A 22,563-nucleotide genomic window follows, 5' to 3' on the forward strand; every position below is an offset into this window, starting at 1 on the left:
ATCCCGTATAAATACGTTATCCATGAAAGTAAATTTTTTATGAATTCTCGCAGACAATTAGACATAGCCAGAAGAATTACAAAAATACAACAGCCAGTGGGAAATAATACCCCGAGTGAAATTATAGAAGAAGGGGCCAGAAGAGTTCCATTATTTAAAAAATTAGTGGGTGGCTCACCAGATGAAATAATCCAAAAAGTGTGCTTCTTAATAATAAATGCACATAATGAAGATGACTGGCAAATTACGTGTAAAGCAGCTGAATCACTGTTTATACAAACAAAAGACATAAGAATAGTAAATTCCCTATTAGAAGCAGCGTATAATGAAAAGGACGCCGATTCTCTTGGGAGTATTTTCTACTTAATAAAGAAAGTGGCAATTCTCACATGGGGTACCACAGAAATCCCTGAAGTAATCATAAAGCATGCATTTACAGGAGAAAAGCAGCAATATTTAGCCATTTCATTATCTGAAGCATTGAAAATATCCAGGGACATTCCTGATTGGGTATTATCACTGATTAATTCATGCACTAAGGCATTTAAGGCCCATTTCCTGTCAAATCTACTCTTAGACAGGAATATGCACTTACACTTTGAAATAGAAAAATATTCTTGTTTATATAAATTAGATGGAGAGTGTACAGAATTACTCATTAATGATGTAAAGGGCAAAGTTGCAAAACCAGTTATGAAAAATATTGTAAGTTACCTACTACCTCTGATCTCATCAATAAGTTCATTATGGGTATACTTAGAAATTGACGTATTAATCAGAAGAATCAACGAATTTACAACAGATACGATAATTAAAGCATTAATCCATTACCAATTGAATACGGATGTAATAGATAAGATTATATCTGAATTATACCCCAAGAATATTCTGGAGATAGCTGTGGTGTACACGAACAAAGAATATAAATTACCACAGGAACAAAAAATATTTCAAAAAATAGTAAATAGGGTTATATCTGATCCTAATGGGATGTATACAGCAGACAAGTATATGGGAATACTTGTACTATTATCCATCAGTACGGAAATCATTTCTAAAGTATCCATGATAAGTGATTTAAATGAAGAAATAAGAATGTTTATACGCACTGTGTTAAGTATACCAGAAGATGAAAGTGCATGTGAAGAAACAGGAGAGAGACTTCTTATGAAATATGTGGATATGGCATGTAATGGGTCTATACCGGACAGTAAAGTAGTAAACCTTGCAGTGTGTCATGGGATGCATATTATAAATGAGGCGTATTCAGAAGATGACCTTATGAGATTACTTAAAACATCTGAGAGGAAGGAGATAATCAGGCTATTACTGAAATTACTCCAGGATAAATCTGATTCTGTGGTTTTGAATAAGTGCTGGGAACATTCAAATATTCGGTGTACAAGCATAAACACAAAGGAGCACACGATTAAAATTGAAGAAATAATTGAATTCTCTGAAGAGGTCACTGAAAGAGACGAGTTAATTAGATCTGTTTATATTTGCAGTATACTTAGTACACTTCCCGTACTACTCCAGAAGAAAGTGTTAATGAGCATAAACTTATCAAAGAGTCTGTGGAGTATTATCATAAATGATTATAGGAAATATGAACCGTACGTCCTTGCTGGACTAACTAACAGTACAAGTATGTGGCAGGGTATTTCCTGTAGTAAACCCGAATATTTATCACAGGATATTTCATGTGTCCAGGGAGATATCACTCTGTTCTTAATACTGCACATAATAGATACGAATTATCCAATACATTACGTACAGATAATAGATAGAATGAAGATCTTGCACAGTTCATTACCAAATGAGACTGTTTCTAAATGGGCATACAATAAGAGTACAAGAACACTTACATATAAAGGAACAAGTGCACATATCCGCCCAGAAGTGATGCCTAACGAAATAGAAGATTTACTTAGTAAGGATACAGAATGTATACGCAGCAGTATAATATACGAAATAGTACAGGAGTATATGTACACCCTCCTTAAAAGAGACAGTTTCAGAGAGTATGTCGTACACGCACTTATAGGAGACTTCCTGGAAATGAATGAAAAATTAAGAATCCATTTGGAAACACTCCCTGATAAACCCAGGAAAGTACAAATGATCTTAAATAATTATACTAAGAAGTCCATTACGATCCCTGTACATTCACCCTGTGAAAAGAGGCACAGTGACCCACACGCACACACCCTGAATAAAAAACAAAGAAAAGTCCCCATAATAACACTTACACCAGAACAGGAGGAAGCCGCATTAAATGAAGAATTAAAAAGGACAGGGATCTTAGCAGCACAACTTGCAGTGTCAAAAACCGCAAATGCACACACTGAAAATGACTGTGACTCAGAGAATCACACAGCCCAGAATAAAAATGGACTGCAAATAAAAGTATTCACAGCCTTACAGAAGTACACACAGGAACAAATAAATACGTCCGCAACCTATTTCTGTAAAGAATTGGAGAGGTACTGGATCAAGGACAGAGAAAAAATATCCTCACATTTTGATGCAGTAGTCAGAATTATCCATTTGTTCTCAAAAGCAGATGGAATTGATAGACTCATCCCAATTATAAGTGGATATTTGAATACGTCGTATATAATTGACCCTTCTGCACTGGATACACTTAAAGACATCACCACGGCCGTATTTAAAAAATACTCTACAAAGAGGGCATGTACGCTGTTGAATAATTCATTCACTGACTGCAGGGTACTTGAAGTGTACACATTCGCACTTAAAACACTCCCATCTGGCAGGATTGAAACTATCCTTAAGTCACAAGAACCAAGTAATTTATTGCACCAAGCAGCTGTACGCGTAATTATTGCACGTAGGGATGATCCCGTATATAAATTAGCACTAAATCAGGCACTCACTCAATTACACAGTAGAAATGATAATGTACTAAATACGGCACTAACCCTGTTAAAGGAGGAGTACATAAATAACCCGAATTCTGACATCTCCAGTGAAATAATCGATAATTCCGTGCGGTTATTAAGGATGCGTACTAAATTAGACTCAGCCGGGGTTATTGCACTGGAAATAATAAGGTCTGCCGTATTTAACAATAATTACGTACTGGATCATAACTCAAAAGAAGAATTAATTAGCAGTATAAAGTACGATTTGTATAATTATAAGGATATCCTAACGTATTTCATTAATGAAGTCCCATCAAATGAGTTTTTAGAGATAATTAGTCATGTAAATTCACCCACGTCAAAATCCATCCGCAGTACAATTAAGCAAATAATCATGGAGTACACTCCACCCAGTGATATTGGTCATGTTATATTCAGTAGACTAATTGATCAGGCTAAGGAGGGGACAGTCTCAGATAAGTTATTTATTATAAATTTACTCAGGGAGGTATTGGAAAAATATTCGCAGGGTGCTTGGCTTACGGTATTTATAAAGGTATGCGAGCTGATTGGGAATGAGTGCAGGGAGTCTGTGGTAGAAGGACTATTATTATTACTTAGGGATATTATTGAGAAATCCCAGGCCAAGAAGAGGATTAAAAATATTTGCAGGGAGTGGCGGGATAATCCTAAATTGAAAGATCTTGTTGAAAAAGTGAGAAGTGTACTGAAATAACCTGAATATTTGTGTGATGAATGAGTATTTTTGTGTTAATTAATTATTACCATATATGGTAATAACGGAATATTTCCTTATATGGTAATAATTAATTAGTACAATTTTTGTTTGAAATTCTGTTTTAAGTGTCAAACTAATTTTTCATTATGGAATATTCTATTAATAAAATTAAATAACTATAATTTATTGTACACTGTGTCATATATTATGTACATTATACGATTAGTGACTATTATACTTATACTAATATGTATTATTATAGGATATATCCTAATGATACACTCATACCACACACTATTTGATCATAAAATGAAAGATAACCCGATATAACCCTAATTAAAATATACTACACACTGTGCATAAAGTAATAGATAGTGTTCAAGTAATAAATAATACACAATGTGTATAAAGTAATAAACGAATTATAAAAACAGAATATTTATTATCCTTGATTAAAATATACTACACAGTGTGCATAAAGTAATAGATAGTGTTAAAGTAATAAATAATGCACAATGTGCATAAAGTAATAAAAGAATTATAAAAATAGAATGTTTATTATCCTTGATTAAAATATACTACACACTGTGCATAAAGTAATAAAAATATAATACACAATGTGCATAAAGTAATGAATAATTTTTAAATAAAATATATTACACACTGTGTATAAAGTTGTAATTTTATTAAATATTAATACGTACTGTGTATAAACTATGAAGAGTTTTATTTTATTTATTACACAGTGGGTTAAAATATTTAAGCATGTGCAGGATATAGTGCACAATTAGTAAGATATCCAGGACAAGCACAAAACATATTACACACAAAGTACTTATTACACAGTGTGCACAAAAAACTTGCACCGGGCACTCGCAGGCACGTGTAAATATAAAAAGTGCAGCACTCTGTGTTCCCACGCGGTCTCCCATCGCAGTACTATCAAAGCTGTCACGCGCTTAACTTCAGAGATCGAACGGGTTCTGGTGTGTACGCAGGCATATGGCCGCACAAAAACAACCTACACATAAACACCATATTATTTACATCCTTTATTTATAAATCATTGTATAATCAGCCACACACCATGACATTTATTATTATACATTGTGTAAGAAATAAAGTACTCTATTATTTATATGCCTGTATTAATAAAAAAACAAAAAAATAAATAATGCTCCATGAAGAAGAAGATACACTCACCAGAACAGCAATAAGACTAAAAGAGCTCACCCACCAAGGGAATAAAGAAGTAAAAGAGATAATAGACAGAATGAACAGGAATATACAGCAGGATATGAATATAACCATAGAATACGTACTAAACACAATAAATGAACTATTCCAGTGCGACACACTGCACTCAAATGAGAAGTACGCCGTATTAGACGTATTCCACCAACTACTCGAAGAGTTCTTAAACAAAGGCATAAAACCCGATTTGCAGAGGATCCCAGGGTCGCTTGGTAAGATGAAATTCTTGAAGAATGAGAAGAATGTGGAGAGGGCAGTCGTTGTATACTTAAAGGTAATTATGCTAATGCTACAAGTGGTGGACACACCCGATCACAGGATAAGCATTTTTAAAGTGTTCTGTACGCTGTTTATGTCTAAGTCATTCATTACCAGTACAAAGTGTGGGTATTTAATACCGGGTATGTTCAGGGAGTTCTTAGGGAAGTACCCTGGGTTTATACACAGTTTATTAGACAACCAGGACAAGTTGATTATGTGCCCTGCTTTATTAGAGGTGGTCCTATTATCATCACAGAGGATAACGAAAGTACTATCAAGACTGGTCGTACTTGACTGTATAAGGAGGAATACGAACCAGTTGGTTTTAATGATGCACGGGAAGGGTTTTTACGAACCATTCTACTTTCAGACGTACATGGAGAGGGAGACTGGCCCCGTATCGGAGATATTCCCCATATTCTGTAAGGAGTCCTTTTTAGAGTACTTGTTCTTAGACGTAGGTACACGCATTACCAGTAAGTGCACGGTTGGTAGTGTGATTGAGAAGGTTTCTGAGGAGAGTACGCTGCCTCTGATTAGGCTGTTAAAGGACCCTGGGCGTAAGTCGGAGTGTGCCTACTGCGGCGTATCAAGGGATTTAGAAGTACATGCAAGTAACAAGCAGAGAGTAGAAGTAGAATTAGAGGAGTTTAATAAGACAGGAGAGGTTGACGGGTTAGTTGAGTTAATGCGAGTGATCGGGTACAGGGAGAGTCCTGCACTGAGTGCGTGTAGGTTATTACGGTCGCATACAGATACAAATTTACAGATGCTTGGGAAGTGCCTGGGGAGGGAAGGGGCAGATGCATTTTTAGACGTGTTCTGCTCGTCATTCGATTTTTCAGAGTACGATTTAGTCACGGCCCTGCGAGTGTTCCTGCTGAGCTTTACACTCCCTGGGGAGGGACAGAAAATAAACAGGATAATTTCGGCATTCTCTAAGAAATACTCTGAGGACCAGAAGCAGGACAGTGAAACGGTCATTTCTATAGCAATGGCAGTTATTTACATTAACACAAGCATACATAATGTGAATACGGTCAAGAAGATCTCCTTAGAAGAGTTTACTAGGATAATCATGAAGACGTGTAAGGATGTGGATGTAGAGTACATTGAGACACTCTACGGACAGATTAAACAGAGAAAGCTAGAAGTACCGAAGAGTAATTACGTATCCTCAGAGCAGATAGAGTTCTCTGAGCAACAGTGCGAGTCAGACGTACACTTACACACGGTCATGGCACCCAGTGAGAGGTATAAGTACTGCAGTAACTGTACACTGGCTGTGTATAACTATATGATTAATACGTACAGTATCAGTAAAACAGTCACGCACAGGGGGACACCACAAGAAATAAAGGCGTACATAAAAGTGTGCGCACGCCTGGGGATGAGTGATACGGTGGTGAGTGCACTGCGAATGGTACGTGACCCGTACTTATTAATTAAAATAATCGGGGATTTAAAGTACTTGCTATGCAAATTATGGCCGGAATTTATTGATGCGATCGAGCGACTGTCCCTGCACAGGGACGACTCCGGGAATGCACCGCGATTCTTTCGGAATATTTTCACGTTCGGGAAGGAGCCTAAAAAAGACAAAAAAGACATCTTCCCCGATTTAATGATCCCTGAAATTATGGAAGAAATCAGGAACATCCCGGATAATGCGGTGGTGGAGATGGCAGCTACCCTGCAGAAGAAGTTAGAGGATGGTAAGACTAAGTCACTCTGTAAACTAGCATACATTACGCTTACGAATACGTCAGAAAGGATCAGCACCGTATCACAGTTATTTGAAACCCTTATAAGCACGGGGGGTATCCCCGTACAGGAGATGGTCACAGTCTGTGAATCAGCACACTTTAGTACTCTACTGCACGTACTAGCAGGGTTCCAGTATAAGCCATCTAAGCACATAACAACAGCAGTTATCTCATTACTACAGTACATTATATCGGTACTATCAAATAAGTCACTGTCCATTGTGGAGATGAACAGTGTAAAGGAGTGGATGAGGGCATTAATAACCTCAGAGGCATTCAAACTTAAAAACACAGAAGTGGTCAGTTCCATATGGAGCACAGTTGAAGAAGTCTCCTTGCAACTGGACACGGCCGGGTTTGATGGGTTTGAAATATTCATAAAGATGAAGGAGTCCCTCACAGTGAGTGCACAGAATCAGATCATCATTAATACAGTAATGTATTATAAGAATATAAACAGAGTACTCCTGTGCCTAGACATAATATCCAAAGATACCGAACTTAAGAATACATTTATAAGTATGATATCCACAGTTATACATAAGGACAGGTACGGATGCATATCAATTATGGAGAGCTGTGAGCATGTGATAGAATCAATCCCTGACGTACAGGAAAGGATCGAAAGTATAATATTTAATGAAGTAAAGGAGGCAGGTGCACAGAGCACAAGTTATCTTAAGAGACTAGTGGATAAAATGAGCATAAAGTCAAATGAGCAGATTGTGGATTTATAAAGGGCACTATAACGGGTTAGTGTACAATAAAGAATAAATTATTTAGTATAAGTATAACGTATTATAAGAAATGAACGAGACACAGCCAGATATACAGATAGACGACAAACAGGCAGATAGACAGGCAGTGTATGAGTCAGTCAGTCTGTCAGATAGGCAGATAGACAGATAGACAGTGTATGAATTAGTCAGTCAGTCAGTGAATGAGTCAGTCTGTCAGATAGGCAGATAAATAGGCAGTGTATAAGTTAGTGTATGAATGAGTCAGTTAGTCAGATAGACAGTGTATATGAGTCAGTCAGTCAGTCAGATAGACAGATAGACAGTGTATGAGTCAGTCAGTGTATAAGCGACCGTATGAGTCAGTGACTGTGTATGGATTAGTGAATTAGTCAGTGACTGTGTATGGGTTAGTATAAGTGACTGTCTTATTAGTACACTGTCTGTCCGTCTTATTAATACACTGCCTGACCGTCTTATTAATACACTAATACACTGCCTGTCCGATTGTCTTATTAGTATACTGACTGTCTGTCCGCCTGTCCGATTGTCTTATTAGTATACTGACTGTCTGTCTGGCTGTCTTATTAATGCACTAATACACTGTCCGATCGTATACATATTAAACTATTCAATCCGATCGGTTAATAAGTGCACTTTATTATATGATTATGTAAAGAAATATACTAATTTATCCTTCCCTCCGGCTGTGATCATGCCGTCCTTTATGTCGATCGCAAACACTTGGTCCTTGCACACAAAATCGGATAAAAGCGTCTTCTTCTCAACTGAGTACACTTTAACCGTCTTATCAGCAGAACAAGATACAAGTAAATTCCCTGTGGTAGAAAATGCAGTCTGATACGCTAACAGCGTGTGTGACTTGAACGTGTGTGATAAATACCCATTAACAGATGTCCATAACTTAACGGTCTTATCAAATGATGATGTGGATATGTACGCCCCATTTAATGAAATACTTACACTCGTCAGTACGTCCTTATGACCAGTCAGTTTACGTACGGGCAGGAAACTCCATGAATTATCACTAACCCAAGAAGGCCGCCACATAACAGCAGTCTTATCATCACTGATACTTACAAAGAACCCCTTGCCTGCACCCATCTCAGCACCTGCTGATTTCTTTAAGTACCTCCCTAAATCACTCCCATTGTGCACGGCCAGGCCAGTAACCCATAAAATATGCCCTCTAAGCACTTGTACAACAGAACCCGAATCATCGGTTACTTTTATGGTGGTGTCCCTGCCCGCGGAGAGTAAATAGTCACCGAAATACTTTACGGATATGACAGGTTTCTCATGGAATGTACTCCTTACGTGCCCGGTCGTGTTCCACACACTGGCACTGCTGTCCCTGGAGGCAGTCGCGAATATTTCACTGTCCGCACGCCATGCGATCGAAGTGGCACCGTCCTTGTGGATCTTCTTGGAGTACACCACCGATAAGTCCGCCATGCTAATCAGGGACACACCTCCGTTCATGGCACCGGCTGCAAGCCATTTCGAGTCGGGTGAGAATTCAATGCACTGGATCCAGTGCTGGAATAACTTTACTGATTTAATCGGGGTCTTTGTGGATGCACTCCAGAACCTGACCGTACCATCACCTGATGCACTGCACACGTACTGCTTGCATGGACTCTGCTTTACGCTTAAGATGGCTGCTGTATGGCCAGAGCATGAAGATGCCAAGTACCCGGGTGCACGGGTCTTCTTTGGTGGGTCGTCTGGGTAGCAGTATATTTTGAGTATCTCCTCACTTTCAACTTTCTCTTTCTTATGGGCTTCTCCAAGGGTGGTTATAATCTCTGAGCCGTGGATGAACATTCTCATTCGGTCCCTGTCAAGTGTATCTGGTGGTAGAAGTACTTTAAGGGATTCTAGTGTTATGCTTGTGGGTAGTTGTAGTACACTTCCCAGGGGAGTGTCATCGTGTGACATAAACTGTGCAATAACTTGTGAGTTCATGAAAATTTCTGCACCTCTGAAAAATTACTAATTAACGCATGAAAATTTTGTACTGTGCGTATTTATTAAAGCAGAATAATAAACCATGCAGTAATATAAAATATGAATGAATTATAATTAGGGTTATATCGGGCTATAATAAATAATACATAATGTGTAATAAGTAATGATAAGTTGTGATGTAATGTGTAATAAGTTATGCATAATGTGTAATAAATAATAATATAATGTGTAATAAGTTATAGGTAATAAGTTATAATATTTTACATAATGTGTAATAAATAATAATAATATTTTACATAATGTGTAATAAGTTATAATATTTTATATAATGTGTAATAAATAATAATATAATGTGTAATAAATAATATTTTATTTTTAATAAATCATGCATAGTTCACATAATATAATACACATAGTGTAATAAGTTATAATATTTTGCACATACTGTAATATGTAATGTGTAAATTTTACATAAAATATTAATATAATATAATGCGCATGGTGTAATAAGTTCTGTTTATTATGCCTCTACCCGCTCCATCTGTATCTTGCACTGAATATTAACAGATGCTAATTCTGCTACAAGATACTTAAATATATACGGAAATTCTGCACGGATAAGATTCCTGGACGTCCTGCACTCAGAGCACATCCAGCTCTGAAAGAATGAAAGCGTGCTGCACTGCTTGCACACATTTAATACGACACGGTCACTGCACGTAAGCATACGATCGGCTAGTAATGAAGATGCACCGTGTGATATAAGCACGTCCCGCTCCATCTCACCAAGCCGGATACCTCCACCACGCCGCCTGCCCCCGACCGGCTGCTTAGTCACAGGATCAATAGGTCCGATCGTGCGTACTTGGTACTTGTCACTGACCATGTGACGCAGTCGCTGGTAGTATACAATACCAAAGAATACGTCAACGGATAAAGGCTTCCCAGTGACACCTGAATAAAGAGTCTCACCACCACCCCTCTTAAACCCAGCTGATTCCAGCATGGCCCCGAAATACTCACTCGCACTTACACCACCCTCTGGACAGGGAGCACTCCCTATACGGCTACTGCATGAAGGATTCCCGTGCTCGCCGTACTTGAACATGGTGCCGTCCATCGGCGTACCCAGGATAGAACCCGCCTTGGACGCAATGTTCTCAATAAACATGCCGATCGACATACGGCTCGGGAATGCGTGCGGGTTGATGATCAGATCGGGAGTGACCCCGGACTCACTGAATGGAATGTCCTCATCCTCATACAGGATAGAACAGACCCCTTTCTGGCCGTGCCGGCTGCTGAACTTATCCCCGATCGTGGGAATCCTCGGGATCCTTAAAGTTATGTTCGCCGATCGCTTGCCACCCGCACCCTGGTACACCGAAATGTGCTTGACCCGCATACTCTCTGATGCACTGTTCTTATGAACCTTCTCCTCTAACACTTTCGTGTTAACGGTCGTGTAAATTACACCCCGATCCGGGATCAGCTGGCCAACCTCGGGCAGACCCTCACCACACGAAAGTGTGCCAAGCTCAAACTCAGGCGAGTCGTTGAAGTTCACAGTCTCCGTCTTCAGGACACACCCCCGCATGAACCCGCGGTTGACACTCGCTTTATTAAGAATAACCGCATCTTCTACGTCGTACCCAGTATAAGAAAGAATTGCGATCGTGATGTTCTTCCCGTTCGGGTACTCCCCCAGGCCGTACTCCGCATATAAATTCGTGTGCAGTGTAGGTGTCTGTACATAGTCCAATGAGTACACTTTCTGGTCAGTCCGGTACTTCTGCGTATGCGGAGTGGTGCCCATCGACTGCTTCGCCATCTGGCACTGGTACATATTACGGGGACTCGGATTGAAATTGCCCAGGGGAGTGCTCCCAGACACTACACTCAGCATGTGCGTGGGGGAGACTTCCCGGTGCGTGGGGGCACTGTACACCATGGCAGGATTGCTATTACACGCATACATCCGAGTGATCTTGTCAGATACACCCGCTGTGCACTGGGCCAGACCCTCAACCTGAACGTACATCTGCTCACTCGATCCGATGTACTCAATGCAGCCCTCCTTTATGTTAACCAGCGGGCGTACGAACCGGTTCGGAGTGTTAATAATGCTGAGCGTATCCCCATTATAAATTATCTCAGCGTACTTGAACTTGTCACCACGTAATTTCCTCCTCCTGAGCGAGTCAATGAATGACCCGACCCGGTCCGGGGAGACAGTCCCTGTGACACGGCCATTTTGGAGTACAGGTACGCCCGTGAGCGTGCTCATTAAATGAACCATCCCGTACGAAATGAGTTCGTGCACGGGGAGGGCATAAGTCTCGTGGGATACCACACACGCATGGGATAAGTGCGTTAATAACCCACAGGGTGATCCGTCCGGGGTGTGTACAGGACATAAAAACCCCCAGGATTCAGGGAGAAGTTTCCTTACAGTGCTCGTGCGCATGGCTTCAAAGAAAGACCCCCGGTGGACACTCCGTAAATGACTGAAGAACCGCATGTAATTAAGCCGCTCAGCTACGATCGTAAACCCGGCTTGCTGCATCATGGCGTACGCACTTAAATTAGTAAACGACAGGACACCGCATGCGAGCAGTCGGTTAACACTCGGAGTGAATGGAGTAAAGCACCGCTTAAGGATCCTGTTAAGATCGGTCGGATTATTAACAGATATGGATAAGTAGTGTATACAGGATATTAACTCGTTCCGGAATGACCGTCGTATGCCCTGTACCTTATCAGTGACTATCTCCGTGAGAGTGTCTCCGATCGTGATAGTCTCATGGAATGACAGGGCATCCCCATTATCAGAAGGGACCCGGCCGGATACTTGCTGGAATAGTTTCGATACGCACAGGATCAGCAAATTGTACTTGTCATTAAATGATTTCGTATGCGATCCGATCGTGTCGTTAATGAACCGTACGCCCACCTCCTCATCCGTAAGACAGTCCTGATACTTGCTTATATCACACTCTACCTCAGAGGGTGACTTACCCTGTGCGGTCGTAGTGTACTCCCAGTTCTTGGCGGACTTCTTTAACCGAGCCTCTTGCATCGTCATCTCAGTGTGTGACATCTGATAGTATAACCGGAACTTGTTCCCTAAGTACACCAGGCACTCCCTCTGCGTATACTCCCCGTGCAATGAGAAACTCTGAAGGAGTAAGTCCACATACTCCATTAAATCAGCATCCTTTAATACGGCCCTGAATGAGTCATTTACCTCTTGGTCTGTCTTCCCTGAGAGGCCCCTTAATACTAAGTGCAGTGGTATGTAATACTCTCTTTTAAGGAGGCGTACGCGTACTTTGATTGAGTGGTCAGTGAAGTAGTGGAGGGAGAATAAAGTGCTCTGCCCGAACTGGTTGGTTGATTTATACGAGACGGCATGTTCGGACATGTTCTTGTTCTTCTTGGACATACTCGGCCTGTAAATACCGAATGGGACGTACTTCTTCTGTATCTGGAGTAGCCGGCATATCTTCTCCGATCCTTTGTATATGAAATAGCCACCCATCTCAGCCGGATCCTCCTTTGCCTGTACTAGCTCAGTATCCGACATACTGGAGAGGTAGCATAAGTCACTCCTGACCATGACGGGAATGAATCCCAGGGAGACCTCCTGGGTCTTTGCGATTCCGTTTATGCTTATGCATACGTCAGTGAGTACTTCTGATTGGTATGTTTGCACTGTCTGTCTGCACTCATACGGCAGGATGCTCCTTTTTTGGACTTTCCTTCCGGTGGTCTCCTTTATGCTTGGTTTTTCAATGCGGATTGATTCCAGCAGTACTGTGATTGAATTATTCGACTTGTCCGTTGCACTGACTGGTTCGAATGCATGGGTTAATTTTGGTAGTGTGGTGCTAATGAACCGATTGTACGAGTCAATGTGCGGCTGTGCCAGATTCTTTGCGGTTGACTCCATTATAATAAAAAAAAGAAACGGGTGTAACTTAAAATATAAAAGACAGTGTGTAATAAATTTAAGTTTTAGCAGATGGGTTATAAAGTAATGCACGGTGGTGTAATTATTGTGAAATATTCTAATGAGATATTTATGATGAATGTGTAATAAATTCTGGTTAATTATTATACAGTGTGTAATATAAAATAAATGCGTACATTTTTATTTGTAGAATGTGTAATAAGTAATGTGGGTGTATAATACATATGATACATAGCGTATAAAAATTTATATTGTACACATTGTGTGGATAGTGTTTGGTATGTGTAAATAATTATGTATAAAGTACTTTTAATGCATTGTGTTATATATTATGCATGAGAATATATCTGTGCGTGGGGATTGATTTTAGATCTTAATAAAGATTTAAAATACCCAGAAAATAAAAATAAGATATGGCTGAAACAAGGAAAAGTACATTTAGTGTTTGGAAGAAGATAAAAACAGCGATTAAGAGCTTTACTAAAGGAAAAAAGAAGATAAAACCAGCAGACACGGATAATGCGTATACTAACACAGATGAAGAAATTGTGAATGAGCAAGAAGAACAGTCATGGGTGGCTGCTTCTCCATATACAGGAGAGTATGGAAGAAAATCTCTCATATCGTCATTTCTTAATAATGTAGAAGTGAATGCTGAGACAGATGCAGAGAGAATTGCTATGTTTATAAAAGAAGCAACGGGGGAAGTTCAAGAATGGTGGTGCCAATTGACAGTAAAGCCATGCAGATGGGATGATTTAAAAAACTGGATAACTGAGGATATGGACAGTGTGGAAGGTATACAGCGTATTAGGAGGGAGCACGAGAATAATTCTAAATATTATTAATAAGTGTACGTGCATTGTTTGCCTGGAGTTCTTTAATAAGATACATTGGCTGTTTAATAATATTAATACAGTGCTGGTTTAAAGAAGAAGTCCGTAAGACTATTACTATGTAAACTTAATAAATATTTAATTGGGCTTTGGGTTATGAAGATTTAGAGGAAATACTCCCAGAACAGAGTAAATAATACTAAATGAGAATGGAATTATTATATGCATTAATTACTTATAATATTATGTATGGATATAGTTTAAAATCTTATTTATTCAGAGTTAGTCTGAAATTTAGTAATTTATTTATGTGATATAAGAACTTGTCTACTCTACTTTGGCCTCATCAACCATACGTACAGTAAATACAGGATAGTCAATACGCGGTAATTGTCCTTTTCCAAAAAACAGTTCGTTTGTGTCTTTCTCTACCCACTCGGCATCTTCAGACTCTTCTTCATCACTCTCTGATGAATCTTTGTCAATGCTCTCCCCATCCTCTTCTACCCATTCTTCTTCTGAGTCGTATAAATACTCTTCCTCAGGAAGTATTTTTCTGCAGGAGTTTCTTGTGTGGGCGGGGTTTAAAGCATTTTTAGAGTCCTTCACTGCATAAAATGGTGGGCGGATTTGGCCGTGTATTTGATAAAATACCATTCTTGTGGGGATACTGATCTCTTTGCACCGCCGGATAGTGGAAATATTTCCATAAAATATTCCTGGATACTTTATAAATAGATTACTTGCCTTATCCGTGCATTCAGTGCTTCTTTTGGTCATAAAGAAAAGAAGATTGCTTTTTATAGACTTGCTGCTTTCAATAGGTACATCTTTTATACGGGGTTTTGGTGTGCGTGTGATTTTAAGCACTTCCTTCCTTGCCTCTAAAATATCCTCAGACATAGACATGCGCACTCTCTTTATCGATGGGTCAGTCTCTTTCTGCCTGTTTTTTAGATTTTGTATAAACTCTCTTCTGGACTTGTGCACTGGACTGTTTTTGCTAATCTCCTTGCTATCTATAATAAGAAAGTTCTTCTCCTGTTTCCCTGTGGTGATAGAGTGCGTGCCTGCTTCATCTACCACCGACTTGTCCCTGGGAAGACTTATTCGTAAAATGCGTGCACTGGTGCTTTCCATCCAGTTTTTAGTCCACTCCAAAAACTCCTCTCTCGTTGGAACGCCCTCTTGCTTGCTGCAGTAAAAGTACTCATACGCACACTCTGCTAAGAATGAAGGTAAACAAGAGTCACTGGTGATGGGTAGTAAATCACTAAAAAGAGTCATTAATTCCCTGCTTGGGTAAATATCTTTAGACGCTTTAAAGTCAATCAGCATCTGCAGTGCATCTATACTAAACCGCAGATTCATAAAATATTTACAAAAGACAGAAATTAATCTAGAACCAGCTCCACCCATAAACAAACGCCACTGCACAGCAGAAATAACTAAAAAATACATTGAGTTCAAAATCTGAAATGCACTTTAAACACAGTAGAAATACAGAAAATAATTATACAGCAGAATTCATTATATTATAGCCCGAAAGTGAAATACAAATTATCACATTTATACTATAAGCCAAAATACACGGGAGTTTTACTGAGAAAATATACATAATAAGACTATTCATCAGATAAATCATTAACTCTTTACATCTTTAGACGTGCTTATGGCTCTAAGCGCTATCTTGGGATCATTAAATGGATCAATGGAAAGTCTTTTTAAAGAATCAATAATCCCATTCATGCCACTTGCCTTTTGAATCTGCTTAAGAAGTAGTGGTCCATTAATTGCATCCATTAATAACTCTGAAAATGTATCACACTTCCCTTCTATCCAGTAGTCAAAATAAACCTGCATGGGTTTTGCTGGCGGTTCAATTCCTACGTATACTCTAATTCCTTCATTTCCCTTTACAGTCTTACTAAGCGTCTTTAAAAGATTCTTCACCCCGTAAACCTTTAAACTAGTGCCCATAACAATAAGTAGCGACGTATTTTTTTCTTGAATAACAGAAGCGGCTGTTTTTGATGTATCGTGCGGTCCTCCATACAGTACAATATCTGGCATAAGAATGCCTATAGGACACTTCCTCTTTCCCTCTGATTTTCTCTTGGTGTTTCTTTCTATACACATAAAACACTCTTCTTTCTTAACTAAATCATACACAAGAGTATAGTCTGTCTTATGCTGGCAGTACGTACATAGTAACTTGTCTAAACTCCCGTGTAAATAGTGTACATTCTGAATAATTCCTGCTTTTCTCTCTAACCCATCAATGTTCTGCGTATATATTGTTGATTTGTACTTCCTCTGAACATATTCAAGCATTTTATGTGTTGGCGTGGGATCAATCTGCTCTAAAGACTGCTTAAGCTGTGAAATTAATTCTAGATATATATTCATTAGCTCAGGATTGCTGTGCACTATAGAATAAGTAAAAATATCCTCGCCAGAATACCCATACTTCTTCTTAATTTCTTTAAACAAACCATTCTCAGACCTAAAATCAGGAATGCCTGCTGAGGTGGATATACCTGCGCCTGTTATAAAGGACGCCTTTGTTTTTCTTAGTAATGAAGCAAGCTTAACATACAGAAATGCACTTTCTATTTTTAAACTCTTCATATAGCTCAGTAAAAATTAAAATAATATCAACAGGAATAATATTCTCGTACGGCTAATAGCAAACACAGACAGAAAATGCAAAAAAATACCAAATGAGTCCATTCATAATATTTCTATTTTTATACCGGGATGAGGTTTGCTGCTATAATAAAGAAAGTGTTAGAGAAAGACAGAAGACTAAAAATAGTCATATTAGGGCCGGACAATGCGGGGAAGACATCTTTATTACGGGCATATTTAAACCAGAACATAGCAGACATAAAGCCAACGTATGGGTACCAAATAGTAAATACAGAAATGGAAGTGGAGAAAAACAAGTACGAAATAGAAATATTAGACATAGGAGGACAGAAATCTATCAGGGCATATTGGGATACGTACTACTCAGGAGTAGATGGTGTACTCTTTGTGTATGATACGTATGGTACAGATGAGTATAAGAAAATCATTGAAAACACAGTGAGTCATCCCACTTTACAAGATACTGAATTTATATGTGCATCAAATAAAGCAGATGACATAACACAGGAAGAGACTCAGCAGACAAAGTACATTCAAATAACACAGCATAATCCTGAAATACCACGGACTGACCCAGGATTTGATTTTATGGCAAATACAGAAAATATATCAGAGAACCAGCAGAACACTGTTAATAAAGAAATAGAAATAATTTATACATCAGCCAAGAATAAAATAAATGTGGAAAGAGTCTTTAGAAGACTTATAGAAAATATTTTAAAAAAACAGAGAAATGCCGTTCTGTAATAAGTGCATGAACAGGTTATCAGTGGAAACAGTTAATTCTAGAAGTACTTTTCTCTGCGAGGAGTGCAATTACAGAAAAGAGATTCCTGGTACATTTCGGACAAAGACGAAATTAACTCCGAAAGTAGAACTAATTGAGAAGTCTAAGCCTAAAGAACTACCAGAGAGAAATGCACTGTGCCCAGAGTGTTCATTCACTAAAGCAAATTACTACCAAATGCAAACTAGAAGTGCAGATGAACCAATGACAATATTTAATACGTGCACAAGATGCAAGCACACATGGAGGGAATAAATTTAAAACCAGGAGTATTTTATGCCAACATTTAAAATAGACAGGTAAATTATACAACTACCATGATTTTGGGGTGTACATATCGGTTTATTGCGCATATATAATGGACTGTTCACTAGAAGAGGCTTATAATAACAATAACATACACTAAAAATCCAAATTGCATTATAATACTTTATACACTATTTCTAACAATAAAAGCACATAACCATAAAAATATCACTATATGCCGAATTATAAGCACATATTTCAATTACAGTTAGATAATTTCAACTTTCTAGTGCTCATTTATTACCAGAATGAAAATAAACTTTCAATATTTTGTTTACCCAACAGAACTTTTAAAGCATGCAGACAGAAATGAACAATATATTACTTGCAATACTTAAAGAGCACTCACAGAAGAACAGCACACTAAAAAAAGAAGTGCAAACTGCCTTGCCACTAATAGAGGAGTACCAAGGGAAGGAAAAGGAATTTTATGAGTATGTAAAAGAGAAGAAATTGGCACAATTGCCATTTGTAAAATCAATACAGGAGATTCCTGTCAAAAACAGATTATTCTTTCAGTCTCTTCAAATTCTGCATAAGCTCATTACAAGAAATAGCATATCTAAAGAGTTCATTCCTTATATTCTGGAAGAGTTCGAAAAAAAAATAGAGGCACACTCTGAAGTACAGCTAAGAGTACTGCAGATGTTACAGCCACTGATAGAGGATCCTTTGCTAGTGAAAGGTGATAACCTTTTTAAACTGTTTAAAATAGGGATTAGTCTGATAAAAAAGTACAAAGACACAGTTACTGCAAAAATAACAGTATCTTATGTGATTGAGTGTATTTTTGAAAGACCCGAAATTATCTGTGGCTTTAAAGAGTGCGATACAAGCTTAAAGGAGTCTGCAGAAGCAGACTGCTTGAAGGTAGTAAGTGTGCTGATTAGCCTCTCAAAAGAGCCAGATCTATTTGGTTTAGACTTGTTATTGGTTAGTATGTCAAGTAAAACAGCAAAGAATGTACTGAATACAACAGAAGGCAAAGAGTTACTAGAAGTGATTATAGATTTCTTAATGAAGGAGATATCTGGAGTTGATATTAACAGGACTAAAGTATCCTTTGCAATCTTTATGCAAATAATTTCAAATATTGTTCAGAGTAACCATAACATTATAAGTATTCTCTTGGGAATATGTCAACTAGAAATTCAGAAAGAAACAGAATTACTCAAAGGAGAATTTCTGTACGCTCTGCCATATGAAATAGTTCTGGCGTGTCTTAAGAGCAGCGAATACCTATCAGAACAATTGTTTGGCCTTAATAACGAACGGTTTTTGTTAGACATCACTGGGATACAAAAAAATGAAGAAATACTTAAGCTAATACAAGCAAAAGAAAAAACAGAAATAGTTGGGAACAAATCACTTAAAATGTCAAGGATTATTGATATTGCAGGTAGATTAGAAGATTCAGATATTTTGCAACTGTTTATTCCATATTTTAGCTACCTTATAGAAAATATAACATGTTCATCTGAGGGTTGGCCAGAAGAACCACTTGCAATGATAAAGGGGGCTATTTCTCATACTGCAAGTATTGCACAGGGAAATATTTCTGTGTTTAATTCTGTGATTAAGTCAGTGTACACAGTAGCAGAGAAATACCCAAAGATATTTTTTATTTCTGCTTTTGAGCTTACCTTCTGTTATGCAGATATACTGTGCACATGGGGAGAGTTTTTTATTCTGTCCTCTTATGCCCAGGATAGTGCGCCAGATTTAGACTCATGGAATGTTTCAGTTAACCGGCTGATGGAGTGTAACTCTGAGTGTTTGAAAGGTGCACTGAAGGGAGTGTGCGGGTCATGCAATATTCCATTAGACCGCTTTATGAATCTTTTTTTATCAGTTGGCCATAAAATAGAGGATTTCCCATACGAAGTAGTATCGTATATCAAGAAAATCTTTGTGCCAGGCATGGATAGTTCAAAATTAGTACGAGAAGAACAGGTTGTGTACTTCTTAAGCGAGTATTTTTCAGCTGGATTGGGCGAGGGCGTGCACGTTCGAATTCTTCCAGAGATTATTCTGGTATTTTCTGAGATAAAGAATCTGAGCCAAGACATTTCACTTGCTAAAATTATTATGCAGTCAATATCTGATGGAATAAAGCAGGCAGGCTCGTCCTTTGGGATGGGGTGGGTGAGTATTTACAAAATACTGTCTGACGCAGCAGAGGAAGAGGAAATACGAAGAATTGTTTTTGAAACAATTAAGACAATAACAGATCGCATGCTAATGTACTTACCAGATGAATGCCTTGTATCTACACACCAACTGCTTTGCATGTGCTGTAAGCTTATAATAGAGGACAACATATCATTTCAGGCACTGTTTTCTATTAGAGACATAACAGAATACGTACACATAGAAAAGGAGAGAATCTCACGGCAAGTACAAATGGAAATATTTTATGCTACAATGTGTCTTCTGTGCAGTGTGGCGTATGATCAAAGAGATGATGTAAGGGACTCTGCGATAGTGCAAGCATTTGAGACTATATATTTCTGTCAAAAAGTGAATCTTCTTATGTGGGAGCCTCTTATCCAGACATTCCTGAAAAGACTGCTCTCTGCTGCAGTGTACACTAAAGAAAAAGAAATTTACTCAGGCGAACACGATGAAAATTCAAGTGGTTCCGATTATCTGTCATTTGAAGAAAAATGTCTGTGCCGCGGAGTAGGTGGCTGCTCATTCCAGCCGTATACAACAGATGATGTAAACACGGCCAGGTCACTGGAAAGTGCCAAAAAAATCATTTTTGGTGTGTCTAACCTAATTTTTAGCTATTTCGGGGAAATAAAGGAGTATAAAGGATTCTACTCGCTGTGGAGATATATCGGGAGGATATTTGTTAGATTCTTCTCCGATCCGTATATGAAAGGCACAGTGATCTCTGCCATTACACCAGGGCTGCAGATTTCTTTGCCAACAAAGTACAGCGTGTCTTTATTTTCAACCATATCGGATATTTGCTTTATATACACACAGCCAGATGAATCTCTTGAGACACTTGTGGAAATGTTTAAGCAGGCCTATAAAAAAATTAGACCGGAAGAAGTACAGACTAAAATGTCTGTAACATTCTTCAAAACCATTACACACTTGCTAAATAATAATACAGTTGAAGACTCAGGAACACTTACTTTCCTGGAATTTGAAACAATTCAATCATTAAGAGATGAAACCTGCCGTATTTCTAGAATAAAGGTTCTTCTGGAGTGGATAGCAATCCCAAGAACGCGCTCTGAAAGACTGTCTGAACAGTTTATTATACAGTGCATAGAGAGGTTGGAAAATGAACTGCTTAGTCATACAGAACCACAGCCAACAGAAATAATCAGAAAGTCCATAGATACTCTTCTTCTGTACCACAAGAAAAAAGAAACATATATGCACTGCTGGCATAGGGCTATAGGCTGTCTGCAGAAAATACTTCAGCTAGAAGTATCTACTGAGTCACTAGGCCACCTTTCACTCATATCCAGAGAAATTTTTAGACTTCCTCCACCAGAAGATGCTAACGCTTCAGTTGATGCTATGCCTGATGTGCCCAGAAAAGACCCACACCGGCTCAAGGAAGAAGAAAGAGGAATCCAAGACCACCTTGTGTTTTTGGAAATGCTTACAGAAATACTTAAAGGAGAAAAAGTGGTTGAGGTGTACACAGTTGTTATGGCATTTTGGGAGTTCACAATTAAAGAAAACCTGCACATCCTGCACTTATCTGCAACAAAAACTCTGTGTCATATTCTTGCATCTAAACATGAATTGAATGAATACTCAGATGACTGGATCGACAGATGCCTCCAAAATTATAATGAATGCATCCGAGTAGAAAGAGTCAAATTCTCGTTTTTCCAGAGGCAGGCCATTCTTTATGTATTACAGCAGATTATAGATAGAAAACTCCCTGTTCCTAAATCAAAAGTGTTTATGTCCCAGCTAATTCTATGCATCTCATCTGATGCGCCAGATATATCACTGCTTGCCACAGAAGTACTAGAACAGTTTGTTGCAAATAAATAAATATTCACTATAATAAAGACTAATAAACACTTATGCCTATTGTAAATATACTTCACACACGTCACAATTTGTCAGAGAGTTCAATTCCCAGTACATAATTACATCTTAGATTACAGTGCCTTGCACTAAATCTAATATACCATATAAGACATTCAGGTTATGCACATAAATTGTATGATTTGATTTTTAAATATATTTCAGATCGTGATAATGATTGTTCTGATTATATCACTTGTTTATACTGTATAATGTACTTAATATACCCTCTGATACATTCTAAATTTTTTAATTCTGGTATTTGCTGTACTTTATATTTTTATAAAAAGACTCTCCTCTTGAA

At 38.3% G+C, this 22,563-nt stretch overlaps 10 protein-coding genes and 1 non-coding gene across 11 annotated transcripts; 6 read left to right on the forward strand and 5 right to left on the reverse strand.

The window, feature by feature from the left end:
• Positions 1-39: 39 nt before the first annotated feature.
• On the forward strand, positions 40-3,626 carry NEPG_01230 (uncharacterized protein; the record flags this gene model as incomplete). The annotated part of the gene is made up of 1 exon (XM_013203604.1): positions 40-3,626. One exon carries the CDS (start codon positions 40-42, stop codon positions 3,622-3,624), a length of 3,585 nt encoding a protein of 1,194 aa, XP_013059058.1. The 3' UTR covers positions 3,625-3,626.
• An 896-nt stretch (positions 3,627-4,522) lies between these two features.
• NEPG_02674 lies at positions 4,523-4,637 on the reverse strand. Its single transcript, XR_001214618.1, has one exon. It is a non-coding gene; the product is annotated as a 5S ribosomal RNA (ribosomal RNA).
• A 164-nt stretch (positions 4,638-4,801) lies between these two features.
• Positions 4,802-7,661, forward strand: NEPG_01231 (uncharacterized protein; the record flags this gene model as incomplete). The annotated part of the gene is made up of 1 exon (XM_013203605.1): positions 4,802-7,661. The coding sequence occupies one exon, from the start codon at positions 4,802-4,804 to the stop codon at positions 7,643-7,645; it is 2,844 nt and encodes a 947-aa protein (XP_013059059.1). The 3' UTR covers positions 7,646-7,661.
• Positions 7,662-8,295: 634 nt separating this feature from the next.
• Positions 8,296-9,634, reverse strand: NEPG_01232 (uncharacterized protein; the record flags this gene model as incomplete). The annotated part of the gene is made up of 1 exon (XM_013203606.1): positions 8,296-9,634. The coding sequence occupies one exon, from the start codon at positions 9,632-9,634 to the stop codon at positions 8,315-8,317; it is 1,320 nt and encodes a 439-aa protein (XP_013059060.1). The 3' UTR covers positions 8,296-8,314.
• Positions 9,635-10,139: 505 nt separating this feature from the next.
• Positions 10,140-13,589, reverse strand: NEPG_01233 (RNA polymerase I; the record flags this gene model as incomplete). The annotated part of the gene is made up of 1 exon (XM_013203607.1): positions 10,140-13,589. One exon carries the CDS (start codon positions 13,587-13,589, stop codon positions 10,158-10,160), a length of 3,432 nt encoding a protein of 1,143 aa, XP_013059061.1. The 3' UTR covers positions 10,140-10,157.
• Positions 13,590-14,023: 434 nt separating this feature from the next.
• Positions 14,024-14,458, forward strand: NEPG_01234 (uncharacterized protein; the record flags this gene model as incomplete). Its single annotated transcript, XM_013203608.1, has 1 exon — positions 14,024-14,458. One exon carries the CDS (start codon positions 14,024-14,026, stop codon positions 14,456-14,458), a length of 435 nt encoding a protein of 144 aa, XP_013059062.1.
• A 274-nt stretch (positions 14,459-14,732) lies between these two features.
• Positions 14,733-15,907, reverse strand: NEPG_01235 (uncharacterized protein; the record flags this gene model as incomplete). Its single annotated transcript, XM_013203609.1, has 1 exon — positions 14,733-15,907. One exon carries the CDS (start codon positions 15,905-15,907, stop codon positions 14,774-14,776), a length of 1,134 nt encoding a protein of 377 aa, XP_013059063.1. The 3' UTR covers positions 14,733-14,773.
• A 58-nt stretch (positions 15,908-15,965) lies between these two features.
• NEPG_01236 (uncharacterized protein) lies at positions 15,966-17,077 on the reverse strand (the record flags this gene model as incomplete). The annotated part of the gene is made up of 1 exon (XM_013203610.1): positions 15,966-17,077. The coding sequence occupies one exon, from the start codon at positions 17,075-17,077 to the stop codon at positions 16,091-16,093; it is 987 nt and encodes a 328-aa protein (XP_013059064.1). The 3' UTR covers positions 15,966-16,090.
• Positions 17,078-17,206: 129 nt separating this feature from the next.
• On the forward strand, positions 17,207-17,845 carry NEPG_01237 (uncharacterized protein; the record flags this gene model as incomplete). The annotated part of the gene is made up of 1 exon (XM_013203611.1): positions 17,207-17,845. One exon carries the CDS (start codon positions 17,207-17,209, stop codon positions 17,843-17,845), a length of 639 nt encoding a protein of 212 aa, XP_013059065.1.
• Positions 17,832-18,140, forward strand: NEPG_01238 (uncharacterized protein; the record flags this gene model as incomplete). Its single annotated transcript, XM_013203612.1, has 1 exon — positions 17,832-18,140. One exon carries the CDS (start codon positions 17,832-17,834, stop codon positions 18,138-18,140), a length of 309 nt encoding a protein of 102 aa, XP_013059066.1.
• Positions 18,141-18,478: 338 nt separating this feature from the next.
• Positions 18,479-22,223, forward strand: NEPG_01239 (uncharacterized protein; the record flags this gene model as incomplete). The annotated part of the gene is made up of 1 exon (XM_013203613.1): positions 18,479-22,223. The coding sequence occupies exon 1, from the start codon at positions 18,489-18,491 to the stop codon at positions 22,221-22,223; it is 3,735 nt and encodes a 1,244-aa protein (XP_013059067.1). The 5' UTR covers positions 18,479-18,488.
• Positions 22,224-22,563: the final 340 nt, after the last annotated feature.

Source organism: Nematocida parisii (assembly GCF_000250985.1).
Source record: "Nematocida parisii ERTm1 unplaced genomic scaffold supercont1.3, whole genome shotgun sequence".
Lineage (NCBI taxonomy): Eukaryota > Fungi > Microsporidia > Nematocida > Nematocida parisii.